The sequence below is a fragment of the Triticum dicoccoides genome, chromosome 2A (assembly GCF_002162155.2).
Source record: "Triticum dicoccoides isolate Atlit2015 ecotype Zavitan chromosome 2A, WEW_v2.0, whole genome shotgun sequence".
In the NCBI taxonomy this organism is placed as follows: Eukaryota; Viridiplantae; Streptophyta; class Magnoliopsida; order Poales; family Poaceae; genus Triticum; species Triticum dicoccoides.
Genome location: NC_041382.1, coordinates 28,720,911 through 28,748,904, shown reverse-complemented (window position 1 = coordinate 28,748,904; position 27,994 = coordinate 28,720,911). Strand labels below are relative to the sequence as shown.

The following is a 27,994-nucleotide window of genomic DNA, read 5'->3' as shown; positions in this document are numbered from 1 at the left end:
TCAGTGAACAAACACACTAAAACATGTCTATATGCATCAAATTCAACTTTTTTAGAACATTTTATAATTGTGAATGGATGGACTAGAAGTTTTTCCTAGACAAAGGGTGGATTTTTATTCACTCTAAATTGAGTATCATGGAGACACAAAAACAATGAGCACCAACATACACACAGAAAAATGACACCGGCAACTAACAAAGTCAAACAAGACCGAAGTTATGCCCTGGTGGAGTAAAAAGAAACAAATATCTGAAGTGATAAAAAATGATAAAAAACTACACTGGCAACAATATCCTCACCGAACATCTCTTAACATCACTAGCACAACAAAAAAGATTCTTCAACAACAACACCTCGAGAAAGGGAACGACGCTGAAGCGTCGCCATGCTGGATCCAACAATCGAAGGCCAAATCATGAGTTTTCACCCTCAAGAACATGTCCAAACAAATCTGAACAATTCCTTTAACAAGGAAATGACACAAGAAACATCGCCAGTGCCAAATATAACTAATAAAGCCAGACTTCGAGTTTTCACCTAGAGCTCGAGACTATGCTTGAGAAGCACCACCAAATCCAAGTTATCATTTGATGTCTCCACCACTTTCCGTGATCTAACAGCTACATGCATAACACGGTATTGATGTGCGATGCCCCACAAGTGAAGATCGTCCTCGCAGAAGCAGGCAGTCGAGCTACGAGCCTACGTCGAAGGCCGGCCGCCACTAAGAGCTCCGAACTGTGAAGTTCGCCATTGCACATTGCAAATGAGATTTAAGGAGGAATTATAAGACGCCATCAAATCCCAAGTCGTGATGCTACAGTAGTCTCTCACCATCCTCGCCCAAGTGATCACCGCCATTCTCACCAATGGACTCCACGGTCTCAACATCGAAGGTGGACGCCTCCTTTATGTTGATGCACCTTCTTTTGTTTCCCTCCGAGCCTCCAGCTGTCTACACCATCCTAATCAGTTATGTTCTCCCCCGTGCCCTCTGGCCCCTCCCGTGTTAACACCTACACACATCATCGACAACTGATGGCGCACGCACAATGTGATCAAGCGCACATATAGCACACCCACGCAGAAAACAGCAAGCCCACGCACGTCGGACAACACAACACACTCACCCATGGCACATGCACTGGTTCACGCACAACACAACCACACACTTCACATGTCACTCTGAATATTGATTATCACAGACCGCCACTGCAGTGCCTCCCACCCCCTCTCTTGCTCGTTATGCTCCGCATCCTCTTAATGCGACATTTTGAGTTAATAAAGCACTTACTTTATTTGCACTCTTCTTCACAGCACTGCCCCTCCCATTCTGCTTTACAAATATAACACTTACTTCCTTTATTGACATAAAGTGAATGATTCAGTTGTGAAAGAATTTTTCTGAAGAAACCCGAGTAGGTGCACATTTCAAATTGCATGCAATTTTAGGTTCATAATCGTCATGCTTTGTACATAATTTTTTGTGCGGCTTCAAGCTTGTGTCATGTAATTTGGTCCTCTTAATTCGAAATAAAAAGTTCTCCACTTAACTAATTAGATATATAAATGCTTTCATACACTATGCATCACCAACGAAAATTTTATGTTAACTTTGAAGGGTGCATAGTAAGTGGTTAAGTAAATGACTCTCAGTTTAAACTACCATCCATAGATTATACTTTCAGTTTTCTTCTTTAATTCATATATATCCTTACAACTGAGTTCAGCTCCGTTGTATCCTTGTGCACTCTTCTTCACATCGATGCCCCTCTAATTCTACTTTATAAGTATAACACTTACTCGTGACCACGCGCACCAAACCACTCTACCGAGACTCGATCAACTTGACCACGATTCTTACGAACTACATAGTAGTTATCGTACATATTTTCTCATTAGATGCGGGATGGACTAGGGTGTAATCTAGGCCATACCTTATCGATCTAACTATCCATATATTTGTTTCACAACAAATCGAGGGCACAATGCTAGCTCAATAGTAAAAAAAATGAACACTTCCAAAAAGATATCGGATAATGAAATAAGCAAGCAACAATTTAGGTATTTTAATTAGCAATCCACATTTTATAATGATATTAATCACGATAAACTAATAGTTATGTTTTTTGAGCAGGCAAATGAATTAAATATGAAAATAGGTAAGCAAAGGCTATTGATATAAAGAGCAAGCAATTATTAGCGGTCTGATATGATGTGCCTGATTTCTAATGGATTCCACTAGAATTAAAAATCTCATACTTGTCAAGGATCCAAATTTGTGTCGAAGAAAAAAAATCCTACTAAAAAACAGAACTTTCCTTCGACAGGGCAGAGCTAGATGAAAATACACCAGTGTTCTTTTGGTCAATTTTTAGGAAGATAGTTCCAACAAAACCAAAAACCTATATGTATGTAGAAAAAATGTGGCAATTGCCATTTATTTTAATGGTATTTATTTCTACGTAAATCATTTTTTATTACAAAGTGGTCAAGTTGAATTAAAGATTCTTTATCTACCAGAATTACGAGCAATTTTAAGTTCAGAATTGCAACACACGCTGCACACATTTTTTATGCGACTTCAAGCTTGTGTTGTGTAATCTGGTCTACTTTATTAGATAGAGAAAGTTCTCTGTTTTATCTGATTAGACATATAAAAATGTATGAAATCATATACATAAATAATGAACATCTAGCTATATCTTGAATTTCAAGAGTACACATGATGGCATATAACCACCAACATTTCAACCTGTCAATTCCATATAGGATGCTCTAGAACTCACATACAAAAGAAATCCACGATTAAAAAATAAAACAAAAAATAATTAAAGTGACTTCCTGTTAAACCAAAAAAATTGAAACATGTGCTAATTCTATATATGGTTGCAATAATAGTGGTCGGAATTCAGGACCTAGGTAGTGGAGATAACATATAAACAAACAGTGAACAGAGCAACTAGCGATGGGATAGTATCTAGGTGTGCTTATTGCAGGCTTGCAGCAGTATCCCTTCCACCATCCAACCAGCGTCACAACAATCCCGGCACAAAGCTGGAGAGAGGAGCTGCGCTTTGGCATGGATGAGCAGGAGATGGGTGAGAAGATTGGGAAGCATTTATGGGATACAACCGGCCAGATAGAAGTCATGTGAGTAATACCGCTGGCTGGCTTCCGAGTAGAGGGCGCAACTTTTGGCTGTTTTGTATGGTAATTACTTCATGGGATCATTTGGTCTTACTCATGTCATGGACCAGGGTGTTGCTCGTGCAATTCTAGAGGTTGATTACATAGGAAATTTCTTTTGATTGCCGATGTCAATGCATCCCCATGTCTTCTGCCAGCATCAACAATATGGGAATTGTTTTCACACATTTCCTAACACCTCCCTATCCTACTTCCCTGACTTACATGACAACCGATTTCTAAAACATGAGCAATTTGTTGGCCTTCTCGAGCTAGATACAAATATTGAATATTGACAACTTTCTTCTTCTATTTCTATAAATCCTTACAACTGAGTTCCATTATGTGGTATCGTGGAGCACTCTTATTTTCGGGAATAACCTATTAACCGGAGGCCCAGCCCAGAATTGCTATTTTTTTTGCCTGTTTTAGGGTTTCGAAGAAAAGGAATATTAAACGGAGTCCAAACGGAATGACACCTTCGGGGACGTGATTTTTTCATCGAATAAACTCAGGAGACTTGGAACCTATGTCAAGGCAAGTAACAGGAGGCCACGAGGTAGGGGGGAGCGCCCTACCCTACCAGGCGCGCCCCCACCCTCGTGGGCCCCCTGTTGCTCCACCGACATACTTCTTCCTCATATATATATATATATATATATATATATGTATATATATCTATATATATATATCCACGTCCCCCCAAACGGTCAGATACGGAGCCAAAACCCTAATTCCACCGCCGTAACTTTCTGTATCCACGAGATCCCATCTTGGGGCCTATTCCGGAGCTCCGCCGTAGGGGGCATCGATCACGGAGGGCTTCTACATCAACACCATAGCCTCTCCGATGAAGTGTGAGTAGTTTACTTCAGACCTACGGGTCCATAGTTAGTAGCTAGATGTCTTCTTCTCTCTTTTTGGATCTCAATACAATGTTCTCCCCCTCTCTTGTGGAGATCTATTCGATGTAATCTTCTTTTTGCGGTGTGTTTGTTGAGACCGATGAATTGTGGGTTTATGATCAATTCTATCTATGAATAATATTTGAATCTTATCTGAATTCTTTTATGTATGATTGGTTATCTTTGCAAGTCTCTTCGAATTATCAGTTTGGTTTGGCCTACTAGATTGATCTTTCTTGCAATGGGAGAAGTGCTTAGCTTTGGGTTCAATCTTGCGGTGTCCTTTCCCGGTGACAGTAAGGGCAGCAAGGCACGTATTGTATTGTTGCCATCGAGGATAACAAGATCGGGTTTTCTTCATATTGCATGAGTTTATCCCTCTACATCATGTCATCTTGCTTAAGGCGTTACTCTATTTTTTACTTAATACTCTAGATGCATGCTGAATAGCGGTCGATGAGTGGAGTAATAGTAGTAGATGCAGGCAGGAGTCGGTCTACTTGTCTCGGACGTGATGCCTATATACATGATCATACCTAGATATTCTCATAACTATGCTCAATTCTGTCAATTGCTCAACAATAATTTGTTCACCCACCGTAGAATACTTATGTTCTCGAGAGAAGCCACTAGTGAAACCTATGGCCCCCGGGTCTATCATTATCATATCAGTCTCCTACTACTTAGTTATTTACTTTGCATCTTTATCATAAAAATACCAAAAATATTATTTTATCATGTCTATCAGATCTCACTCTCGTAAGTGGCCCTATAGGGATTGACAACCCCTATTTGCATTAGTTGCGAGGATTTATTTGTTTTGTGCAGGTGCGAGGGACTCGCGCGTAGCCTCCTACTGGATTGATACCTTGGTTCTCAAAAACTGAGGGAAATACTTACGCTACTTTGCTGCATTATCCCTTCTTCTTCGGGGAAAACGAACGCAGTGCTAAAAGAGGTAGCGTCGCACCCCTTGTACCTATATATGTGCCTAGTGCACGATCAATGAGAATATCGATGCACACAATCCCTTTTACAGGAGAGACAAAAAATATTAGCAGCCATCAGTGAGCTTGATCGCACCTAGCCAATCGCCCTGAAGGCTGCTAGTTATTATATATCGCACATCGTATATAAGAACGGACATGAGCGTTCATATATGAAACTCTAGAGGAATATGAACAAACAGGTTACGAAAAAAACACGTCTATTGGGCCGGCCCAGTTGCGACCGCAGTCAGCAATTCCGGGATTCAACATGCCATGTCGACAATCCCTGTTTGGAAACTCTCTCAAGGTTCAAAATATACCGGGACCGGATAGTTCGATGTGTTGATTTCCGAGAGTGAAAGTTCAGGGTCGATTTAGATTTCTTCTACAAGTTCAAGGTTTGTTTTCAACTTTTGCTTCTGTGAGTCGTACACGAGCACCTGAACGGGTTGGTCGTCATCTGGGAGATGCACGAGTCTATCAGACAGCAGGCACACGAACCCAATGCTCCAATTAGGCCGGCACCTGGCGTACCAAGACCTCCGCTGTTCCGCCCCATCCTTGTCGCGCCACATGATACATTCTTGTCAACTCCTTCCGCGACCTTGAACCACAGGAGGCCAACTACATGGTGTCAAGATGGTGCACCAAGACCATTGCCCGATGGTGCCGGCCTTCTTCCTCGACAACAGCGCCTATGGACGGTCTACAACCTTGATGCCGGCGACCTTGCCGAGCTTGGAAATGGGCTCTGCAATTCTGGCAAAGCCTTTTCTCTCGGTTGTGATGTCTAGTGAGGCACAAAAGATCTTTTCTAGGCAGTTATAAATGTTGAAGCTGGCGATGAATTCATATGTGAGTCTAATAAATAAATGCATTTCTATCCACATGTGAGACCAGTAATGAGCTTTCGTTATATTTTCTATCCACATATGGGACCATACAAATAAATAAATAAAGATCTTTTTCTATGTGCTTATAATTGCAATTCAAAATGTTATACACTATTTATCTTGCAAAATACGCACTATGACCGCTTAAGATTATCAACCGAATGATGGATGAGCTTTCGCTATATTTTCTTTGTCTTTTTAATCACGAATCACATAACAGCCACAAGACAATGACATCTGTGGACAATCTCTTAAGCCCCGGGGCATTGTGCTAGTATCTGAATAATTCCGTGACCGATGGAAGAAGGGATAATCATGCCTTGGTGTCCACCACTTGGGGTGTTGGCGCTGGCGCATATGACCATAGGCATCATATGAGAAATTTTGTATTTTTTTGCTACAAATATAAATTTTATGAGGGGTTTTATATTGCACTTTTAACTTGCATGTTGTTCCATGATGCGCTATGGATGAAATTTAGCGACAGAAGTAATGGTTGATAGCATGCCAATGGTCGCAATGCCACGGTCCACCAACCAGCCAATCACATCAATGTCTGTGGAGAGCGCATGTGAGATCAACATGCGGATGTGGCCCATGCATTGAGGAGGGGGGGGGGGTGGAGAGCTGCATCTTGATGTTGATATATGAGGAGAAAAAAAATGAGAAGTGTCGTACAAATGTTGCAAAGTGGATGAAGAAGGCAAATGTGGCAATGCATGAAGGAGGGAGTTCAGATACGAAAAGGTTGCATCCAAGTATTTATGGAGTTCAATTTAGATCCAGTTATCCAGGATTGTCTGTAGTGAAACTGTTTAATTCATCAATGATTGGCTGATTCAACGTACATGTGTTGATAGAGGAGTATTCTTCCTCTTTACTATAGAATAGAATCTCATCAGAAGTCGGGTACGAAGTTAAAGCTCCTTGTATAGGTCGCCTTTATAAGAATCGGGTTTATGGCGATAGCTGAATTGACTATAACTCATACTCCTGTTGATCTATGGTCGTGGAGAGTTAGGATTTTATCTTGTTGTGTAAGATGTAGAGAACACGCTCATACAGTAACTTGACATGAGATAATACACTAAAAAATATCACGGTTGAGAAATACATAGTGCACCAATGACAAAATTTCTTTTCCCCAACATATACTCCATTTATTCCCTTTTGTAAGATTTAGTAACACTCGGGCGTTGTCCAATGACACATTCCTATAAATACCAAATGACACTATATAAAAACCATATATACGAAAATAACCTTTTGAGTTTACTCTTAACATAGTCAAATGTTTTAGACATTTGAAAGCTTCATGGAATATATATCATAATTCTTAATCCAATTTTCTCATACAATATATCATACATAGTATTACTTTACAAAGTATAGCAATGTATGTACATAAGATACATCTTCGTACACAATTTACGGGCACATATGAACTATACATAGGATATGGGGACCTTAGTTGTTTGAGAACCGTGCATATGCATGATTAGGTCGCATTTGGCTATCTTCCTATTTTGTTGGGTAAGAAGGCTCCATGGCAAGACCACACATGCCCTTCTTGTCTGCAATGTCTTTCTCGATTCTCAAGTACCCATTTTCGCCCCAAGTTGTGCCCCATGAATTCTTCATCAACCAATAGCTCGTGCCATCACTAGTCTTTCCATATCCAATGGCTGCAATTCCATGGTCAAAGTCAGTGCCGCAGGACCCAGTCATCACCCCACCAGAGTAGAATTGGAACGTCATGTCTCCTCCGTCCACAGCTACAGACACTGGTTGGTTTGCCACCGCCTTCATAAGGGCACCCTCGTTATTGGCAGGCACATCCTCAAAGCCGGTGATGGTTGCGGCACTGTTGGATCCAGCCTTGCACTTGCCGTCAGCTGCAGTATATGGGTAGCTTGACTCCATAGTAAGGCCTCCATTCTTGATAATGAATTTGAAGGCATCATCCATGAGTCCTCCCTCGCAGCCTTGATCTTGACCATGAACATCACAGTCAACCAACTCCTGCTCCGACAGTGAGATCAACTTCCCGGTTTTCAGTTTTACAATGCCCTCTGTCGCGGCAACAGCAGAAAATGCCCAACAGCAGCCTAGAAATAATTTTGTTGTTATAGTGTTATCCAACAAAATATTAACACATATATGCCGTGCATCACAATGTTTTTTTACTTACCACACTGGCCTTGATCCTTGACAGGAGTGACGGCTCCCTTGGCCCTCCAGTCCATCATTGCTGGAAGGGCATCCAAACTCAAATTCTCATACCTGAATCCAGAAGAAAGAACTCTCGTGGAGTTTGCTTTGAATCCCTTGTTTGTGTTGGTTGTCTTGAACTCATCATTTGTGATATCAGCAAATTGGTTGACGCCAAGCCAGAACTTGTGATTTTGGGCATTGAATGTTTCAATGAACTCGACGTTGCCTTTGAAAACCTCGAACCGACGTGCCTTCTCAGTGGTGTCCTTGTACACACGGCCATACTGAGCCATCCAGTTCTCATGCTTCGCCACCGGATATTGATGTGAGATTTTCTTTACAAAGGTAATTACTGATGATTTATTAGAGGAAAAATGTCATAATTCTTTTTTCTTTAATGATGTCTCATGCATTTGATTTCTCTTTATTACAGCTATTTTTTATTGGGTCGGCTGTTAGTTGTAAGTTATATGATGAATTGGGCCATCTATATAACTGTCAAAAATTATTGATCCTTGGAGTTAGGTACCGGCTCTGGAGTAGAGTATTTGCTGCATATTAAGACTAGCCACAGTGGGAGTAACTGTTGGGGAACGTAGTAATTTCAAAAATTTTCCTACGCGCACACAGGATCATGTGATGCATAGCAACGAGAGGAGAGTGTTGTCTACGTACCCAACGCAGACCGACTGCGGAAGCGATGACACGACGTAGAGGAAGTAGTCGTACGTCTTCACGATCCAACCGATCAAGCACCGAAACTACGGCACCTCCGAGTTCGAGCACACGTTCAGCTCGATGACGATCCCCGGACTCCGATCCAGCAAAGTGTCGGGGAAGAGTTCCGTCAGCACGACGGCGTGGTGACGATCTTGATGAACTACAGCAGCAGGGCTTCGCCTAAACTCCGCTACAGTATTATCGAGGAATATGGTGGCAGGGGGCACCGCACACGGCTAAGGAATCGATCACGTGGATCAACTTGTGTCAACTTGTGTGTTTAGAGGTGCCCCTGCCTCCGTATATAAAGGAGTAGAGGGGGGGAGGCTGGCCGGCCATAGAGGGAGGCGCAGGAGAGTCCTACTCCCTCTGGGAGTAGGATTCCTTCCCCCAATCCTAGTCCAACTAGGATTCCTCGGAGGGGAAGGGAGAGAGGGGGGCCGGCCACCTTCTCCTAGTCCTAATAGGACTAGGGGAGGGGGAAGAGGCGCAGCCACCTTGGGCTGCCCCTTTCTCCTTTCCACTAAGGCCCATGAAGGCCCATATGGCTCCCGGGGGTTTCCGGTAACCTCCCGGTAACCCGGTAAAATCCCGATTTCACCCGGAACACTTCCGATGTCGAAACATAGGCTTTCAATATATCGATCTTTACGTCTCGACCATTTCGAGACTCCTCGTCATGTCCGTGATCACATCCGGGACTCCGAACAACCTTCGGTACATCAAAATGCATAAACTCATAATATAACTGTCATCGTAACCTTAAGCGTGCGGACCCTACGGGTTCGAGAACAATGTAGACATGACCGAGACATGTCTCTGGTCAATAACCAATAGCGGGACCTGGATGCCCATATTGGCTCCTACATATTCTACGAAGATCTTTATCGGTCAGACCGCATAACAACATACGTTTGTTCCCTTTGTCATCGGTATGTTACTTGACCGAGATTCGATCGTCAGTATCCAATACCTAGTTCAATCTCGTTACCGGCAAGTCTCTTTACTCGTTCCGTAATACATCATCTCACAACTAACATATTAGTTGTAATGCTTGCAAGGCTTATGTGATGTGTATTACCGAGAGGGCCCAGAGATACCTCTCCGACAATCGGAGTGACAAATCCTAATCTCGAAATACGCCAACCCAACATCGACCATTGGAGACACCTGTAGTACTCCTTTATAATCACCCATTTACGTTGTGACGTTTGGTAGTACCCAAAGTGTTCCTCCGGTAAACGGGAGTTGCATAATCTCATAGTCATAGGAACATGTATAAGTCATGAAGAAAGCAATAGCAACATACTAAACGATCAGGTGCTAAGCTAATGGAATGGGTCATGTCAATCAGATCATTCTACTAATGATGTGACCTCGTTAATCAAATAACAACTCATTGTTCATGGTTAGGAAACATAACCATCTTTGATTAACGAGCTAGTCAAGTAGAGGCATACTAGTGACACTCTGTTTGTCTATGTATTCACACATGTATTATGTTTCCGGAAAATACAATTCTAGCATGAATAATAAACATTTATCATGATTATAAGGAAATAAATAATAACTTTATTATTGCCTCTAGGGCATATTTCCTTCAGTAACTTCAGCAGTAACATCGAGTCCAACTCATCAAATTTCTTTATGTGGCATTGAGTTAATGAGGAGAGAGATAGTTTTAGTAAGTTAGTTAGTTACCGTAACATCACATGTCCCAATGCAATATGAGTCTATAACCTAATAAATGAAACTTTGCATGACACCACACTTATGTTACTACCCAATATGAATATAGCAACATAGTCTAGATATGTGTATGTTATTAATGTATGTTACTCTCCACTGTGGCTAGTCTAATCCTTGGGCATAACATGCCACACTTAGTGGTTGTTTGGATAGATAAGATTAACGCCTAGTTTTAACAAAACGTGTTTTAGTTGGATTTTTTCAGAAAACTAGTTTTACTAATAATTCAGTTAGGAACGGGTGTACACAAAACCTTGTTTGGATGATAAAACATGTTTAAACACGAGGGCTGCACCGTCGCCGCCGCATAAGAGATGAATGCCTCCAGTTGGATGCCAGCCATCTCATCGTACTTCCTGGATGGGGTCCATCATTGTCGCAGCCGAAGAGAGAGTAGCGCCACAACTGGCTGGTTTGGACGACATCATCGCCGGCGATGGTTCCTTGGGCAGCAGTGAAGGTGGGGGCCGACCAAGATGCAACGTTGTGGTCTCGAGGAAACCAGCTTGCTCGAGCACGAGATCATGTTAACAGCCAAATTACTACTAGTCCTTCCTGCCATACCCATCCATCATCAAAAGCAATCAGAATGCTCGCAAGTGAATTGTTGCATGTGCGACGGTAATGAGAATGACCAATCATTCAAGAACAAGAACGAGCATGCATGGAATCAGCTGCTGCCCCACAAAATCTCAATCGCTTTGATTTCGCAGTTCAAGAGGATGGTGGGGCAACCTCTTTACATCTGTGGCCCGGTAGGACAGGCAACTAACTCTTCAAATGAAGAACCCATTGCGGAAAGAAAACAGGCTCTCCCATTCCCACGTCAAAAGCAATTGACTAATAAGGGGAACCAACCAGTCAAATTTGATTGATTGTGTCACTCCCTGTGAAGCTTAACAGACAAAGAAAACGATAGAGACTTCCGGCTATAGGGTGACGACCTTAATGACTCTCGAATCTTTTGCTTCTCGGGTGGTGGCGAACAATGCTGCATGCGTAGCGGGAGATGCCCGCTCGTCGTTTAGGCCCGCTTCCTGCCTGAAAGAAGGCTAGCCGGACTAAGATCAAATTTGTAAGAGACCGCCGCCGGCGAGGAAGACGTGAGAAGAGTGCCCGCTCGGGAAGGACCAATGGTCGACTATGATGGCGTGTTGGTGACGACCGCCGGCGAAGCGGGATGAGGGCTCGCCGGGGCAGGACCGATGGCCAATGGCGATGACGATGGCGACGGCCGTGAGCGACGCGAGATGAGTTGTCGTTGGAATAGGACCAGTGGTCGCCTCTGACAGCGGCGGCCGGCGGTAACATCGACGGAGAGGGTCGCGGGCGGTGCAGTGTGCGTTGATGAATTGTTGCAGGGAAAGGACTTGATGGCGCCGGCCGCCGGCGGCAACGTCGACGGCGAGGGTCGCGGGCGATGCGGTATGCATTGATGAATTGTTGCAGGGAAAGGACTTGATGGCGACGGCAACATGCATGCCAGCTGTGTTGTATGCTGGTCGCGCGCGGCGGATGATGAACTGGTTTATAGAAAAAAGTCTAATTGTGATTTTTTCATAAACTCAGTTTTTCAGTTTTAGTAAAACTAAGATTTACTTATCCATGGATCTGTTATGTTAACCAAACATAGTTTTAGTTTGTTGTAACCGAAAACGTGTGTACGCCAAACTGGTTTGATAAAATCCCAGTATCCAAACAACCCCTTAATGTTTGTCCCCAAACGTGTCTGCTTTGAATTCTTACAGCCGCTTTACGTGAGTACACTAATAAAAAATATGTCATGATAATTGCACTTTTTTCTAGATCCCGCTACTTGTCGAAAAACAACCCCAAGGCCCTGCGTCGGTCGCTACAGGTGACACGCAGCTTAGGCGACCTCCTCCCTGCCTCCTCTCCACTCAACATCGCCAAGACAAATCCCCGCGTGGTGGCTGTTCGCCACGGGAATCTCGTGCAGCTGTTTTGTCAATTTGCATGGATCACTCACCTCATGCTCTGGGCATTCATGATTCCAGTAAACAGCTCAACTTGAGGTCCTCATCTACAAATCACTCGCCATGCCACAACTCCTTTTCCCCTGTTCCCAACGCAAATTCCTATCCTACGGCTGCCATTTCAGAGTCAAGACACCCAACCATTCTGATGCAATGCATGTTTGAAGCAGCGCTTTGGGTACTGCCCGAGAAAACCAGTTCCTGGGCGAATATCGCGTTTCCAGTACCCCACGAGAAAGCAACTTCCCAAGAAAAAAAAAATTCGAATTTTTGAATTTGAATTAATTTTGACGAATTTTGTTCAGATTCAAAAAAATAAAAAATAAATGCGTCCGAAATTTTCTCTCGCGGAAACCATGGTAACCGAGTTTCTCAGTGACCCTTGAGAAAAAAGTGCCTCTCAGTAGCCAAAACCTTGGTCTGAAGCAGTCCTACGTCATGGCAAAGTACATTTCTCTGCCGTAATACAGGAAAGCTGGGCACCATCATGTCGTTGCCTAGTACATTTCTCTGCCATAACCAAATACATCAGTTGTGCCTAACCTGGCAAAGGATGTATTTTACTACTATGCTCTAATGTAGGTGCAATCCTTTCAGTTGGTATCCTCGCATCTGAAGTCCCAATATATAGAGCTCACTTGGTTTCTTTAGCAGTCCCTTCTCCAGTGATTTCTCGTGAAGGCATTTAAATCCAATCGCCCTTCACCAACCAACCCTGCCCCAACATAACTATATCGATCGGGGAAAAGAGTCAACTTATTTTCACATGCTTACACGATCAATCTTAATGAAAACTCTCAAGCTGGTCAAAGTTTGATTAAATAATTTTGTTAGGATTAATTAAAGATGTTTGAATTTGCCTAATGCCATCATATTTCCTAACTCTTAGCAAATGAAGAGTATATTTCGTTTTACCCCCTGTTTTGACGTTTTTTACACTAACTAGTAGAGTGGCCCGCTCAATGCATGGGCTAGAATTTTATAAACTTAAATAATGTGAATATATTAATTGATTTGTCTAAAGTAAAATTGGAACCTTGTATTGTACTTGTTTATGATCAGTGGCATTATGCAAATTTAGCCCTATTCATCGCTCCATAGTTTTTTCCTAGGTATCTTTGTTTATATATATATATATGTGTGTGTGTGTGTGTGTGTGTGTGTGTGTGTGTGTGTGTGTGTGTGTGTGTGTGTGTGTGTGTGTGTGTGTGTGTGTGTGTTATCCATTTACCTGTTGATTATGCATGGTGTACCGAGGGAATCTTCTCTAGTACCTCTTTTGCCAAATTCAAAAATCCATAATAAACATGGCCAAATCAAGCTCAGAGTTCACATATTATTGTGCTTGTGAATACCTAGATTTAATTCGTATTTGAAGGAAGTTCTAAAAATATGTGTCAAAGGATTGTAAAATTCATGTATTTTTTCAATATAATTGACATTAGAGGAATTTTCATCCATTTAATCTACCCTATGTTCCTTTGAACCAAACGGATGAATAATGTCACTTTTCATATGAACGTGGGAGATACACCTTCACATGCATGACACATGCTACTGCAAACTGAAAATAATTCAACAACTGAACTTTGCGAGTAGCTTTCCATGTCTATATTAGACACAACCTACAACATCACAAGCTCCGCAGGAAGGAATTATATGCCTACTGTGTTGGAAATATGCCCTAGAGGCAATAATTAAATGGTTATTATTATATTTCCTTGTTCATGATACTTGTCTATTGTTCATGCTATAATTGTATTAACCGGAAACCGTAATATGTGTGTGAATACATAGACCACAACATGTCCCTAGTAAGCCTCTAGTTGACTAGCTCGTTGATTAATAGATGCTTATGGTTTCCTAACCATGGACATTGGATGTTGTTGATAACGGGATCACATCATTCGGAGAATGATGTGGTGGATGACAAGACCCAATCCTAAACATAGCACAAGATTGTGTAGTTCATTTGCTAGAGCTTTTCTAACGTCAAGTATCATTTCCTTAGACCATGAGATTGTGCAACTCTCGGATACCGTAGGAGTGCTTTGGGTGTATCAAACGTCACAACGTAACTAGGTAGCTATAAAGGTGCACTACAGGTATCTCCAAAAGTGTCTGTTGGCTTGGCACGAATCGAGACTGGGATTTGTCACTCCATATGACAGAGAGGTAACTCTGGGCCCACTCGGTAATGCATCATCATAATGAGCTCAATGTGACTAAAGAGTTAGTCACGGGATCATGCATTACAAAACGAGTAAAGAGACTTGCCGGTAACGAGATTGAAGAAGGTATGGGGATACCGACGATCGAATCTCGGGCAAGTAACATATTGATAAACAAAGGGAATTATATACGGGAATGATTGAATCCCCGACATCGTGGTTCATCCGATGAGATCATCGTGGAACATGTGGGAGCCAATATGGGTATCCAGATCCGACTATTAGTTATTGGCTAGAAAGGTGTCTCGGTCATGTCTGCATGGTTCCCGAACCCGTAGGGTCTACACACTTAAGGTTCGGTGACGCTAGAGTTGTAACGGGAATAGTATGTGGTTACCGAAGGTAGTTTGGAGTCCCGGAGGTCACGGGGAGTTCCAGAATGGTCCGGAGGTGAAGATCGGTATATTGGACGAAGGGTATTGGCGTCCGGAAGTGTTTCACGGGTACCAGGCTATGGCCAACATGACCGAAAGTTGTTTCGGGAGCCCCGACAAGTGTTGCAGGGCCTCATGGGCCAAGGGGAGGGGGGCAAAGCAGCCCACTAAGGGGTTGTGCGCCCCCGCATCCTTTTCCACGTTTCTTGGGGAGGTGGGGCGCCTCCACCTGACTTGCGAGACAAGCCTCCACCTGGCTTGGCTTGGGGGTCAAGTCTCCTTAGGGTTTTCTTAGGGAGATCCAATCTGCCCTGGCCGCCACCCCCTAGGGTAAACCCTAGGGCGCCTCCCCCTCTCCCCTTCCCCTATATATAGTGAGGGGGTGGGAGGGAAGTCGTGACCATTCCCCTGGCACAGCCCTTCCCCTCTCCAACTCCTCCTCCTCTTCCGTAGTGTTTGGCGAAGCCCTGCCGGAGAACCACGAGCTCCTCCATCACCACACCGTCGTGCTGTTGGAGTTCTCCCTCAACTTCTCCTCTCCCCTTGCTAGATCAAGAAGGAGGAGACATCCCCAGGCTGTAGTGTGTTGAACGCGGAGGCGCCGTCCATCGGCGCTAGATTGGATCTTCCGCAATTTGAATTGCCGCGAGTATGACTCCATCAACCGCGTTCTTGTAACGCTTCCGCTTAGCGATCTTCAAGGGTATGAAGATGCTCTCTCTCTCTCTCTCTCTCTCTCTCCTTCTCTCTCTTTGCTAGCATCTCCTAGATTGATCTTGGTGACACGTAGGAAAATTTTGAATTATTACTAGGTTCACGAATAGTGGTATCAGAGCTAGGTATATGCGTAGATTCTATGCACGAGTAGAACACAAAGTAGTTGTGGGCGATGGTTTGTTCAATTTGCTTACCGTTACTAGTCTTATCTTGATTCGGCGACATTGTGGGAGGAAGCGGCCTGGACCGGCCTTACACGTACGCTTACGTGAGACTGGTTCCACCGACTGACATGCACTTGATGCATAAGGTGGCTAGCGGGTGTCTGTCTCTCCCACTTTAGTCGGATCAGATTCAATGAAAAGGGTCCTTATAAAGGGTAAATAGCAATTTGGCATATCACCGTTGTGGTTTTTGCGTAGGTAAGAAGCGTTCTTGCTAGAAACTCATAGCAGCCACGTAAAACATGCAACAACAATTAGAGGACGTCTAACTTGTTTTTGCAGGGTATGCTATGTGATGTGATATGACCAAAAGGATGTGATGAATTATATATATGTGATGTATAAGATTGATCATGTTCTTGTAATAGGATTCATGACTTGCATGTCGATGAGTATGACAACCGGCAGGAGCCATGGTAGTTATCTTAATTTATTGTATGACTTGCGTGTCAAGGAAAAACGTCATGTAATTACTTCACTTTATTGCTAACCGTTAGCCATAGTAGTAGAAGTAATAGTTGGTGAGACAACTTCATGAAGACACGATGATGGAGATCATGGTGTCATGCCGGTGACGAAGGTGATCATGTCGCGCCTCAAATGGAGATCAAAAGGCGCAAGATGATATTGGCCATATCATGTCAATTTATGATTTGCATCTGATGTTTATCATGTTTACATCTTATTTGCTTAGAACAATGGTAGTATAAATAAGATGATCCCTCACAAAATTTCAAGGAAGTGTTTCCCCTAACTGTGCATCGTTGCAAAGGATCATTGTTTCGAAGCACCACATGATGATCGGGTGTGATAGATTCTAACGTTCACATACAACGGGTGTAAGCCAGATTTACACATGAGAAACACTTGGGTTGACTTGACGAGCCTAGCATGTACAGGCATAGCCTCAGAACACAAGAGACTGCAAGGTCGAACATGATTCGTATAGTAGATGCGATCAACATGGAGATGTTCACCGTTGATGACTAGTCCGTCTCACGTGATGATCGGACACAGCTTATTCGGTTCGGATCATGTATCACTTAGATGACTAAAGGGATGTCTATCTGAGTGGGAGTACATTAAATAATTTGATTAGATGAACTTAATTATCATGAACATAGTCTAAATTGTCTTTGCAAATTATGTTGTAGATCAATAGCTCGCACTTTAGCTCCCTGTTTTAATACGTTCCTAGAGAAAGAATAAGTTGAAAGATATTATAAGAAATTGTACGGATGAGGGCCGTAGTCTGAGGATTGTCCTCACTGCTACACGGACGGCTTCTATCTTTGATGCACCGCTCGGTGTGCCAACCCCTTTGGCGTCATCTTACTACAAGAAATATGTCAACTTGTGACCCTCACTATTGGCCGCTGAAAGGTCATAGTTTTTCATTTGTGACCTTTTTGTGACAAAAAACAGAAGGTCAAAAGCTGGCGGTCGTAAACTGAATTAATGACCTTCTTTGTGATATGTAAAAAGTCGTTGGTTCCACGACCACATTTTTGGTCACTAGCAACCTCCTCAGGCCATGTAGGCATCCAGCGTGGCAAGCTGATGTGGCACAAGAATCAGCCCGATCCGTTTTGGCGTTTTACATGGGCCGAGCCCATTAATTCATCCCATTTGTTGTTTTTTTCTTTCAATTTGGGTAAGCTACACGGGCTAGGCCCTATAATTCGGCCTTTTTATTTTTGGGTTGTGCCTGTTTTTGCTTTTTTCAAATGGGTCCCAAATGTCAGGTTATGATAAGTGGGTCCCAAATTTCCGATTCTGGTTTCTGGGTCCTAGCTGTCATGGTCATGTTCCTCAGATTTCAATATGCCAATAATTAAACAACCAATATTTAAATCAAAATAGACAGAAAACATGTGTAATACTTCAAATAACAAGAAGCAACTATTTGTTACATCAACACACATACAACATTTCATTCAAAAACAGAGAGAAGATACATGAAATTCTGGAGTTCACAATGCCCAGATAACCCAGCTATTATTACATAACTTGCTATACAAAAATGTCTTGGAGCTTCTTTGAACATCTTCTTTCGTCTTGAATTTAGGAAAAATATCTGCCAACAAGAAAACAGAACAGCAAGGATATAGTGAATAACAACAGCAGCAAGTGATGGGGTGCTATTTAGTAAAATTAAGTCCGGAAAGAAACATGCATGAAAATTAAGAAGAGCTAAAGCAAGTCTGCATGAAAATCAAGAAGTGCTATTCAGTATGAGTGCCCAGAAGTTTCCATGCACGTCATGCCAAGTCAGCCAACACGTAGCATGCATGTGGGCCATAAAACATGATCACAGTTCAGCACCTAAAACAGCCTAACACAATAGATCAAGTCATGAAGTGATAATAATAGTGTGTAATGAGAAACTGACCGCTCTTTTTAATTACTATGGGCAACAAAACATCTAGTTTCAGATACTCGATCGGATTCATTCACATACTTATTATGCTGACAGGATTGTAGAGATTAATAACAACAAAACTAAAACTGGAACTTGATCCATTTGTGATGCACGACATAAGCTAACAAAAAAACACATTCCAAAACTATCTGTATAAAACATTTATGGATGGATGCATTCAAGAAATAGAAAAGTTCAAATAGTTTATAAATGCACAAATAACTTGAGGAAAAGTAGCCAACTTATGTATGAATCCTGTTCACTAGAGCATTTTGAAAAAAATATGATGGCCATGGAACAGAGGAAGGTACTTCTACAGCAGCACAAAAGAGGGAGCTAGAGGTAGGAGGTGGGCTCACCGGAGAGGAGGCTGTACTTGATGCTGCAGATAACCGCGGCCGCTCTACGCGGTAGAGGAGGTTGTAGCCGAGTTGGACCATGTGCGGAGCGTCGTCGTCGTGGTGGATGCCCTGGTTGTCATCATTGTCCACTAAGGATGTCTGCTGCTCCAAAACCAACAAACATGTTAGAGCTGGTGTTGTTGAGCTAAGTATATAAACGAATTAAAAAGAGAGCCCATTAGTTTGAGAGGACAATCTTTTTTTAACTGATTGGGACATAATCATGCAACTATATTTTGATTGCAGTAGTAGGCACTACTCTCTATACAGGACAGTGATGGCATTTTAGCACTCTTTTGCGTAGGATAGTGATGAACAGCCTCAAAAGGCGTAAAACATTCAGCAAAAAAACATGGTTAAAGATGCAACTGGTTTGGGTACTCAAACTCAGGCAATTAGTAAGAATCTGACAGGTTCAGCGAGATTCAAAGTCAATTCAAGCAGGGTTTCCCATAGCTAGAGAGAATTATCGCAATTGTGGGATCAATTTTGGTATATATATACTTAGGTTATGAACCAAATATAGATCAAGCAAGCAGTAATTGGCAATGGACGAGCATGTTACAGAATTGAGCATTGTAAACGGTAAGGAAAACCTGCGACAAGCAACCACAGCATGTTTATCTCCATAGCTCAACTGAACTTCAGAAAAAGTAAGACAAACAAAGTACAGTTCGTTGAGGGGATAGGATTCAGGGTAAAAACGACTCACCCAAGAGACCAGAGTCTCTTTGTCCTCGTCAAGCTCGTCGGACAGGACCGCTCTCTTGCCAGTGATGATCTCCAGAAGCACGAGGCCGAAGGAAAACATGGCTGTCATCTCCTTGCCGTATCTTGGCCAGCTCAGGGGAAACATGGCATTCAAGCATCAGTCAACACTTGTGGAAGAACGTATCAATACAGTGAAATAAAAGATGTGGTGGGGGCATATAATGGAGTTAGGGACGCCGACTTCCGCATAGATGTCCAGTACATGCTTGAACATGTTTCCCGTGAGCTCGGAAACATTCTTCTACAGTCTAAATCTTGCCACTATATCATCTGGAAGAAAAAACAATTTCATTAGACACATGATACATTCATACATCTGGTACTCTTACCCAATAAAACAAAGAACAGTGATCACCGCATGTGCTTAAACTAAATTGGAACCATGACGCTCCAATAGTGCCACCTAAAATTGGCAAGGATTCATTGGAGGTCAAAGTTCGTGCTTTATACCACTGGAAATGATTCATATATCGTCTGGGAATAGATCGCACCTAGAATTCATGGACAATCATATATTGTTTGGTAATACATCACACCTAAAATTCATGATCAGTAATCAATTACTGCTCGGTCCTTTATCACAACTGTTGCAACAACACGAAATAGGATGTGACAGCAACTCCATCACTTTGGCAGCTCCAGTAGCTTTCACCACCGATAATTCTACAGCGAAATGAAAAATTAACTATGTCGACTAACAACGGTACAAAATCATGCTGGACTTCGACGCAGAATCAAAACCAATACATCACTGTCATCGGTCAAAGCTTAGGGCGACGACGCTGAGGGGGATGCAGTCGGTAGACGTTTTCTCAGCCTACTCAATTTCCAAAAGTTATCACCGACAGATGCCTAAGCAACGCTAAGTTTATGGACTGTGACCAGTTGAATTGCTGTAAGCAATATATATAAATTGGCCGCACGATGTGTGCAGGCTGAACAAAGACTTTTGCAAGAAAACGTGTGCAGGCTGAGTTTATGGACTGTGACTAGTTGAATTGCAGTAAGCAATATATATATATATATATATAAATTGGAAGAGGAAAAGTGACAATTACTTTGACAGCGACACAAGGATGCTGTAAGACTAGTCCTGGCCCATACCGTGATTGTAAGCTGTAGAGAACACATCAAACAGACAGAATGAGCAAACCAAGAGGCGACACGAAGGCAGACCAAGCCATTGACTGATGCTGGATACGTGAGACCTGTAGCATGACCTGATTCAGTTATGCACACATAAACAAACCTGAACCACTCAAAAGTGAGTAGACATTTCTTCAGAGAGCACACTGATTCAGAGAGCATAACTAAATCTGAACGGGATAACGCACCTTGGAACAATGGAAAATTTGTAGGTAAATTGGGAATCTAGCTGCAGGACTTACCGCATACAGGGCACTTGTGTTGGCTCACTCGTCTGCCTTCCACGCCGCCGAAGCGAGGGCGAGCCTGCCAAGGAAATGGCTGCTGGGGTTTGAGTCTCCGATGTCCGAGGCGGAGGAGGCCGTGGGCGAGAGCGAATCCGTCAACCCGCACGCTGCGCATCCCGAAGAAGAAACCCTTGGCGAGGCTTGCGCGGCGACGACCAGTGGTGGCGTTGTCACCGCGGCGCACGGGCTCGGGAGGTGTCGGCCGCGCATCGAGGCGGCGAGGAACTACTGGAGGCCTTCGATACCGGTGGTGCCGGGGAGGCATATGATGCCTCATGACGAGGCGCGGATCCAGCTCGATGACGGTGTGGATCCGGAAGGCCCGCTGTAGCGGTGGCGGATCTAGCCGCGGACTGGCCTCGTCGGCTCGATCTGACGCCATGGGAGAGAGGGAGAGGTGCGGTACAGAGTGGTGGCCGGGGAAGGATTGACGGTGGTGGGGGTGAGAGGAGGACCTTAGGATTCCCGCCTGAGGTTGCCAGGACCGGGCGCCGGAGGTGGCGGCGGCAAGGGAGGAGTGCAGTGTTACGGTTCGCGCGAGAGAGAGGAGGACACGAGGGGTGGGGTTCGAGAGAGGGGGGAGTTTGCTGCCGTGGGTTGGATGGATAGACGGATTGATGGTCAGATGGATGCCATGTCATCGATCCAAGCCACAAGTGATTCCACCAATCAGAATTAAGCTTATGTAGTTCTTTTTCTTTTTGTTTCCCTTATAAGTCCAATGCCTAATGTTATGTTAAAATTCATGGCAAATTTTGTCCAAATGATCTCATATTTTGCATAAATGTGCATCTTGGAATTCCAAACAATGTTGCCTAAGGGAGTTTTCATTTTCTTTTGCACGGAAAATTCATTTTCCATTTTTCGAGTACCCGAAATGAGGCTTTTTTGTGTGAAGGAACTACCAAATCAATATTGTAAAAATGGACCAAATCAATTTTATAAAATACTATACCATGTTTAATGCATAATTGACATAATGGTTGGGTATCAAAAGCCTTGATCCACCTTTGGTGAAAAAGACAAATTTCCGCCGATTCAACAGGAAGCGGGTCAAATTTGTACTGTAGCTGCCTTATAGTTTGCTCTTTATTTTTTCCAAAAATCATTTCTAGGTACATAACTATCTATTTAATAAGAGAAACATCAAAAGGTTTCCAAGATTCAACAACTTGCTAGGAACGGTCATTCCCGCCGTTTTGACCGCATTTTGAAACGGGCAGAAAAATTTAAAAAAAATCAAAAAATTGCAAAATCTACGCATTGTGTCATCATAAGTGACCAAGTTTCCAGGAAAAATAATAAACTTGTAATACGGCAATTTTTTTAAAAAATGTTCTCAGAAATGAGCTATGATGCGTGAAGATTCATGGCTTTCAAGCCAAATGATCAATCTTATGGCCACATTCATGGCATAGTTTGTTCAAATGATCTAATATTGTGCACAAGGGTGCATCTTGGAATTACAAACAATGTTGCCTAAGGGAGTTTTCATTTTCTTTGCACGGAAAATTCATTTTCCATTTTTCGAGTGCCCGAAATCAAGTTTTTTTTGTGAAGGAACTACCAAATAATTGTTGCAAAAATGGACCAAATCAATTTTTATAAAATACTAGGCCATGTTTAATGCACAATTGACAAAATGGTTGGGTGTAAAAAGTTTTTATCCACCTTTGGTGAAAAAGACAAATTGCCGCCGATTCATGAGGAAGCGGGTAAAATTTGAACTGCAGCTGCCTTATAGTTTGCTCTTTATTTTTTCCAAGATTTGGTGGTGATACGTTGAGGTTTGGACGGTGGCCCAGGGCCCCAATTCCAAAGCGCGTAGACTCGCATGCCCGCCACGTGGTCATCGCGTGACCGTGGCGTTGCCATGCGTTCTGGGAAGCCTATGCATGTCTAGTAGGTTTGGCACTCCCCAGGTAGATGCTTGGAAGAAAATAACAACAGAAGAATCTCACGAGGAGACCGAACAATGCTCAAACATGAATTAGCACCCAAGTGTTTGATTAGTGGTACGGAAAATGCACATGGCCAATGGGCCTGAGTTTTGGCCGAGGATGATCATCTACTAAGGACACTATCTTGGAAAATCTGCAGCTCAAATGGAGGAGTATAGGTGTCACTTGCTTTGCAACATACCACACTGGACAGAAATATGAATGTTGAAGCCACACTCACATGTATTGTTAGATGGGGCTCAAATTTTGTGGAGAGAAATGATTTGGGAATATAGAAGATGTGGCAAAAATTCAGCTCATTAAGATATGCCTAGCTAGTACTTCCTTCACAACAGTTCGAGTTGAACAAAAACTTTGGAAATTTGCCGAGGAAGATTTACCATGCAAATGGAGTTGAATATTGTCATGAGGCAATGATTTGGATAGTAAAGAATGCCCAATTTTTTGGGAATTTTGGTAATGACAGAAATATAGGTTGCTCCACAATTCAATGTCATAGAATCATCACCTCATGACAAGGATTTCAATTGGTAGGCCAACTTGCCGATCACATCTCTATGTGACTCTTGTACATCTTTCGATGCGTGTGTTCCGAGCTCAGGACGATCCTGCCATGAACGTCAAGACAACCAAGTGATCTTGCTGCGAGGTCTGACCTCACCCGCCTTACATTTCTCCAATCGTTCGTAGTACCCATGCATCCATGGCCGACCCCGAAAAGATAGATGTTGTGATGGTGTTGCACTTGGGAGAACACTAACTACTTGATATTTTATGTGAGAGATCACCCTAATAAAAGCGACTACCGCGCAATCAAGAAGGGTGCATCAAGAGGGATAAACATATCAGGCAATTCATAATGGCATGATATGGTATAGCCTCTTCTGACAGAGAAGTCAAGTATTTCTTCGTCTCCGGCATTCGTGTTGGTGTTCACCTTTGCGAAGATTGCCACCACCTTGTCGATGCACCAGATAATATTGCTATCTCCATAGCGGATAAAACAAATGCATTACTTAAGGTTGACACGCAGGTCATTAAAGTGCAATCATATGGCTCCAGCCATCATACCGAATCATGACACGCATGTCATGTTAGTTACATCATATAGTCATCTCATACATAATCAAATTGAATATGAGCATTGCTATACCACATCACATGCACATCTTGCAAAACCAAGTTAGACGCCTCTAATCGGTTTATGCAAAATTTTATTTTACGTGGCTTCTAAGGTTTTGACTTAAACTGCAACTACCAACGTTTCATCATCATGTATGATTATTCAAGTTGGTAGATTAACATCTCGGGATGTATGAAACATGAGATAATGAAATCTCGAGCCCCATACTAAACTTCGTCATACGCATGACCCCCATGCAGATCATATCTGCAATGCCTTTTCATCTGCGAATTTCATCTTTCTTTTGACTATGGCAGAACTGTCACACCCTCGATGCGACTATAGCTCCCACGTGTCGAGGCACGACTTAGAGACATAATCGCATTGAAGGCATATGTCGCAAGTTAGGCAATCTTCACAACATCCCATGTAATATGATAATAAAAGGGGAGATAACATAGTTGGCTTACACTTGCCACGTCAATCAGGTACATAAATAACATTACATCATCCAAACACTCATGGCCCGACTACGGCGCCAAAATGAAAGAGAACCCAACATGCGACACGGTTCCCAATCACCCCCAACTGGGCACCACTACTGATCATCGTGAAAGGAAACATAGTAACATTGAGAGTCTTCGTCGAACTCCCACTTGAACTCATATGCGTCTCCTGGAGCGGAATCATCAGGCCCTGCATCTGGTGTAATAGTAATCTGTGAGCCACAGGGACTCAGCAATCTTGCACCCTCGCGATCAAGACTATTTAAGCTTATAGGTATGGCAAGGTAAAATATGAGTGGAGCTGCAGCAAGCGACTAGCAAGTATGGTGGCTAACTTATTCGCAAAAGAGAGCGAGAAGAGGAGGCAAAGCACGAGCGAGAAGCTAGAGAACAACCTGCGCAAACATTACTCCAACACCATGTCCACTTCCCCGACTCTGCCGAGAAGAGGCCATCACGGTAACACACTCAGTTGATTCATTTTAATTAAGTTAAGGTTCAAGTTATCTACAACTGGATATTAACAAATTCCCATCTTCCCATAACCGCGGGCATGGCTTTCGAAAGTCCTACAGGGGAGTCCCAACTTAGCCCATGACAAGCTCTCACGGTCAACGAATGAATAGACCTCCTCCCAAGACGTTCCGATCAGACTCGGTATCTCGGTAATACAAGACACTTCGACAGGTTAAAACAAGACCAGCAACACCGCCCGAATGTGCCGACAAATCCCGATAGGAGCTGCACATATCTCTTTCTCAGGGCACACTCAGATGAGACATCCTACGAGTAAAACCAACCCTCAAGTTGCCCCGAGGTGGCCCCACAGTCTACTCGGTCGGACCAATACTCAGAGGAGCACTGGCCCGGGGGGGTTTAAAATAAGATGACCCTCGGGCTCCGGAAACCCAAGGGAAAAAGAGGCTAGGTGGCAAATGGTAGGACCAAGGTTGGGCATTGCTGGAAAAGCTTTAATCAAGGCGAACTATCAAGGGGTTCCCATTATAACCCAACCGCGTAAGGAACGCAAAATCCGGGAACATAACACCGACATGATGGAAACTAGGGCGGCAAGAGTGGAACAAAACACTAGGCGAGAGGCCAAGCCTTCCACCCTTTACCAAGTATATAGATGCATTAAGATAACAAGGCAATATAATGATATCCCAACAAGTAAATAAAAGATGTTCCAACAAGGAATGGCCTCCAATCTTCACCTACAACTAGCAACGCTATAAGAGGGGCTGAGCGAAGCGGTAACATAGCCAATCAACGGTTTGCTAGGACAATGGTGGGTTAGAGGTTTGACATGGCAATTTGGGAGGCTTGCAAGCAAGTGGTAGGCATCGTAGCAATGGCATAGCAAAAGAGCGAGCAAACTAGCATAGCAAAAATAGTAGTGATTTCGAGGGTATGATCATCTTGCCTGCACAGTTGTCAGAGTTGACTGGATCCTCGAAAGCAAACTCAACGGGCTCCTTGTTAGCGAACTCGTCTCCCGGCTCTACCCAAACAAGACAAACAATCAACAAGGATACAATCAACCACGTGCAAGACCAAGCAATATGATGAAATGATGATATGCTATGCGTGATGCGATGCGGGATGCAAAATGCAAGATATGGCAGTAAATGCATGAACCTGGCCTCAACTTGGGATTCCAAGTGTGCCACTGGAAAGATGAGATGAAATTGCTTGAAAACGATATAAAGAACGCCGGAATCGGAGTTACGGTTTGGAAATGGCAAGCGATTCAAAAATGACACCGGTCTGCGATTTACAGCAAGTAGGCATCTAAATGCAATGAGATGAACATGCTACAGCATTCAAACATGGCATCAAAATACATGGCAGGGAAGCATTAAAGATGCTTAACAAAAGTCTAGCACTGAGCTACGGCCAATTCATCAATTAGGAGGTTCAAACAAGCATGACAAAAATGCAAATGGTAAAACAGATCTCAGACTTAGTGAAATTAACACTTGTCTGGAATTTCAGATCATATAGCCCTCTTCGGAGCAACAAAACAACATGCTACAGGATCTGAACATGACAAAAAAGACATGGCATGAAGCTACTCAACAAGTTTAACAAAAGTCCCTTAGTGACCTTGAGCCAAAAGGGATCACAAAATATACTAACAAGCACACGAACATAGCAAAAACATAATCAGTTTTCAGACTTGGTGAAAACTGGGACATGCTAAAACATAACTCACGAAGGCATGTTTACGAGCTCAATGCACTCACCACGGTGCAAGTCATGGCAAGACAAGCATACATCCCTTAAGAAGGCAAAAAATGCAAGCTAGACATGGCAAGAACAATGGCATAGCATGCACGGATCAACTACAATAACATCGGCAAAAATCGCAAACAAGTTGACGATCTGCCCAGATTCGCAATGAAGCAAAAGTAGAGCTCGATTGACTCAAGCTAGGTTGCTCCATAATTGCAAACAAAGACAAGAATGGATAGAGCACTACAATATTAACAAAACTCCCTTACTGATCATCCTCAAAAGAGGCACGGATCAATAGGAAACAACAAGAACATATGGCATCATGAGCTAAACAATCTCAGGACTTAGTGAAATCACTAAGTCCCTGAAAAGAGAATTAGCAAGTGCACCACTTTGCAAGCTTGCACAAGTCACCACACACATCCTAAAAATACATGGGTTGCACCTCTGGAAAGATGGCAAAACCCTTAACAAAACATATGAAGAACTCACGGGCATATCATGCACACATTAATCATGGCAAAAATGACAAAAGTGCTAAACGGAGTAACGGATCTGACAATTCACTCAAGTAGCCCTCTTCTAACAGCATTTCGGGCATCAAGATGAGCTCAAATGAAAATGATGCAATGGAACAAAATGATGTAGTCTCTGAGCTGAACATTTTGATATGCTATATGCAGGAATCGGAGTTACGGATGCAAAGTTACGGAGGCGCGAACATGGCAACTTGGATCAGGAATTCTGGGACAGTAAAAAAACGACCTAGGGTTAGGATTTCAGATCTGAGATCCGGGCACGGATTACGAGGTTCGCCGGAATCCTCGGAGCTCGCCGGAGAGGACCGGCTGGAGTGCCGCCGGCGCGGGCTCCGAGTGCGGTGGGGCGGCGCGGCCGGTGGTGGCGCCGGACGGTCGTCGGTGCGGCCGGTG

General features: G+C 43.2%; 1 protein-coding gene across 1 annotated transcript; it reads right to left on the bottom strand.

Annotated features, from left to right (window-relative positions):
- Window positions 1-7,499: 7,499 nt before the first annotated feature.
- LOC119357490 (senescence-specific cysteine protease SAG39-like) lies at window positions 7,500-19,838 on the bottom strand. The gene is made up of 4 exons (XM_037624421.1): window positions 19,740-19,838; window positions 18,986-19,129; window positions 8,170-8,527; window positions 7,500-8,086 (listed from the first exon to the last, which is right to left on the bottom strand). The coding sequence occupies exons 1-4, from the start codon at window positions 19,836-19,838 to the stop codon at window positions 7,500-7,502; spliced, it is 1,188 nt and encodes a 395-aa protein (XP_037480318.1).
- Window positions 19,839-27,994: the final 8,156 nt, after the last annotated feature.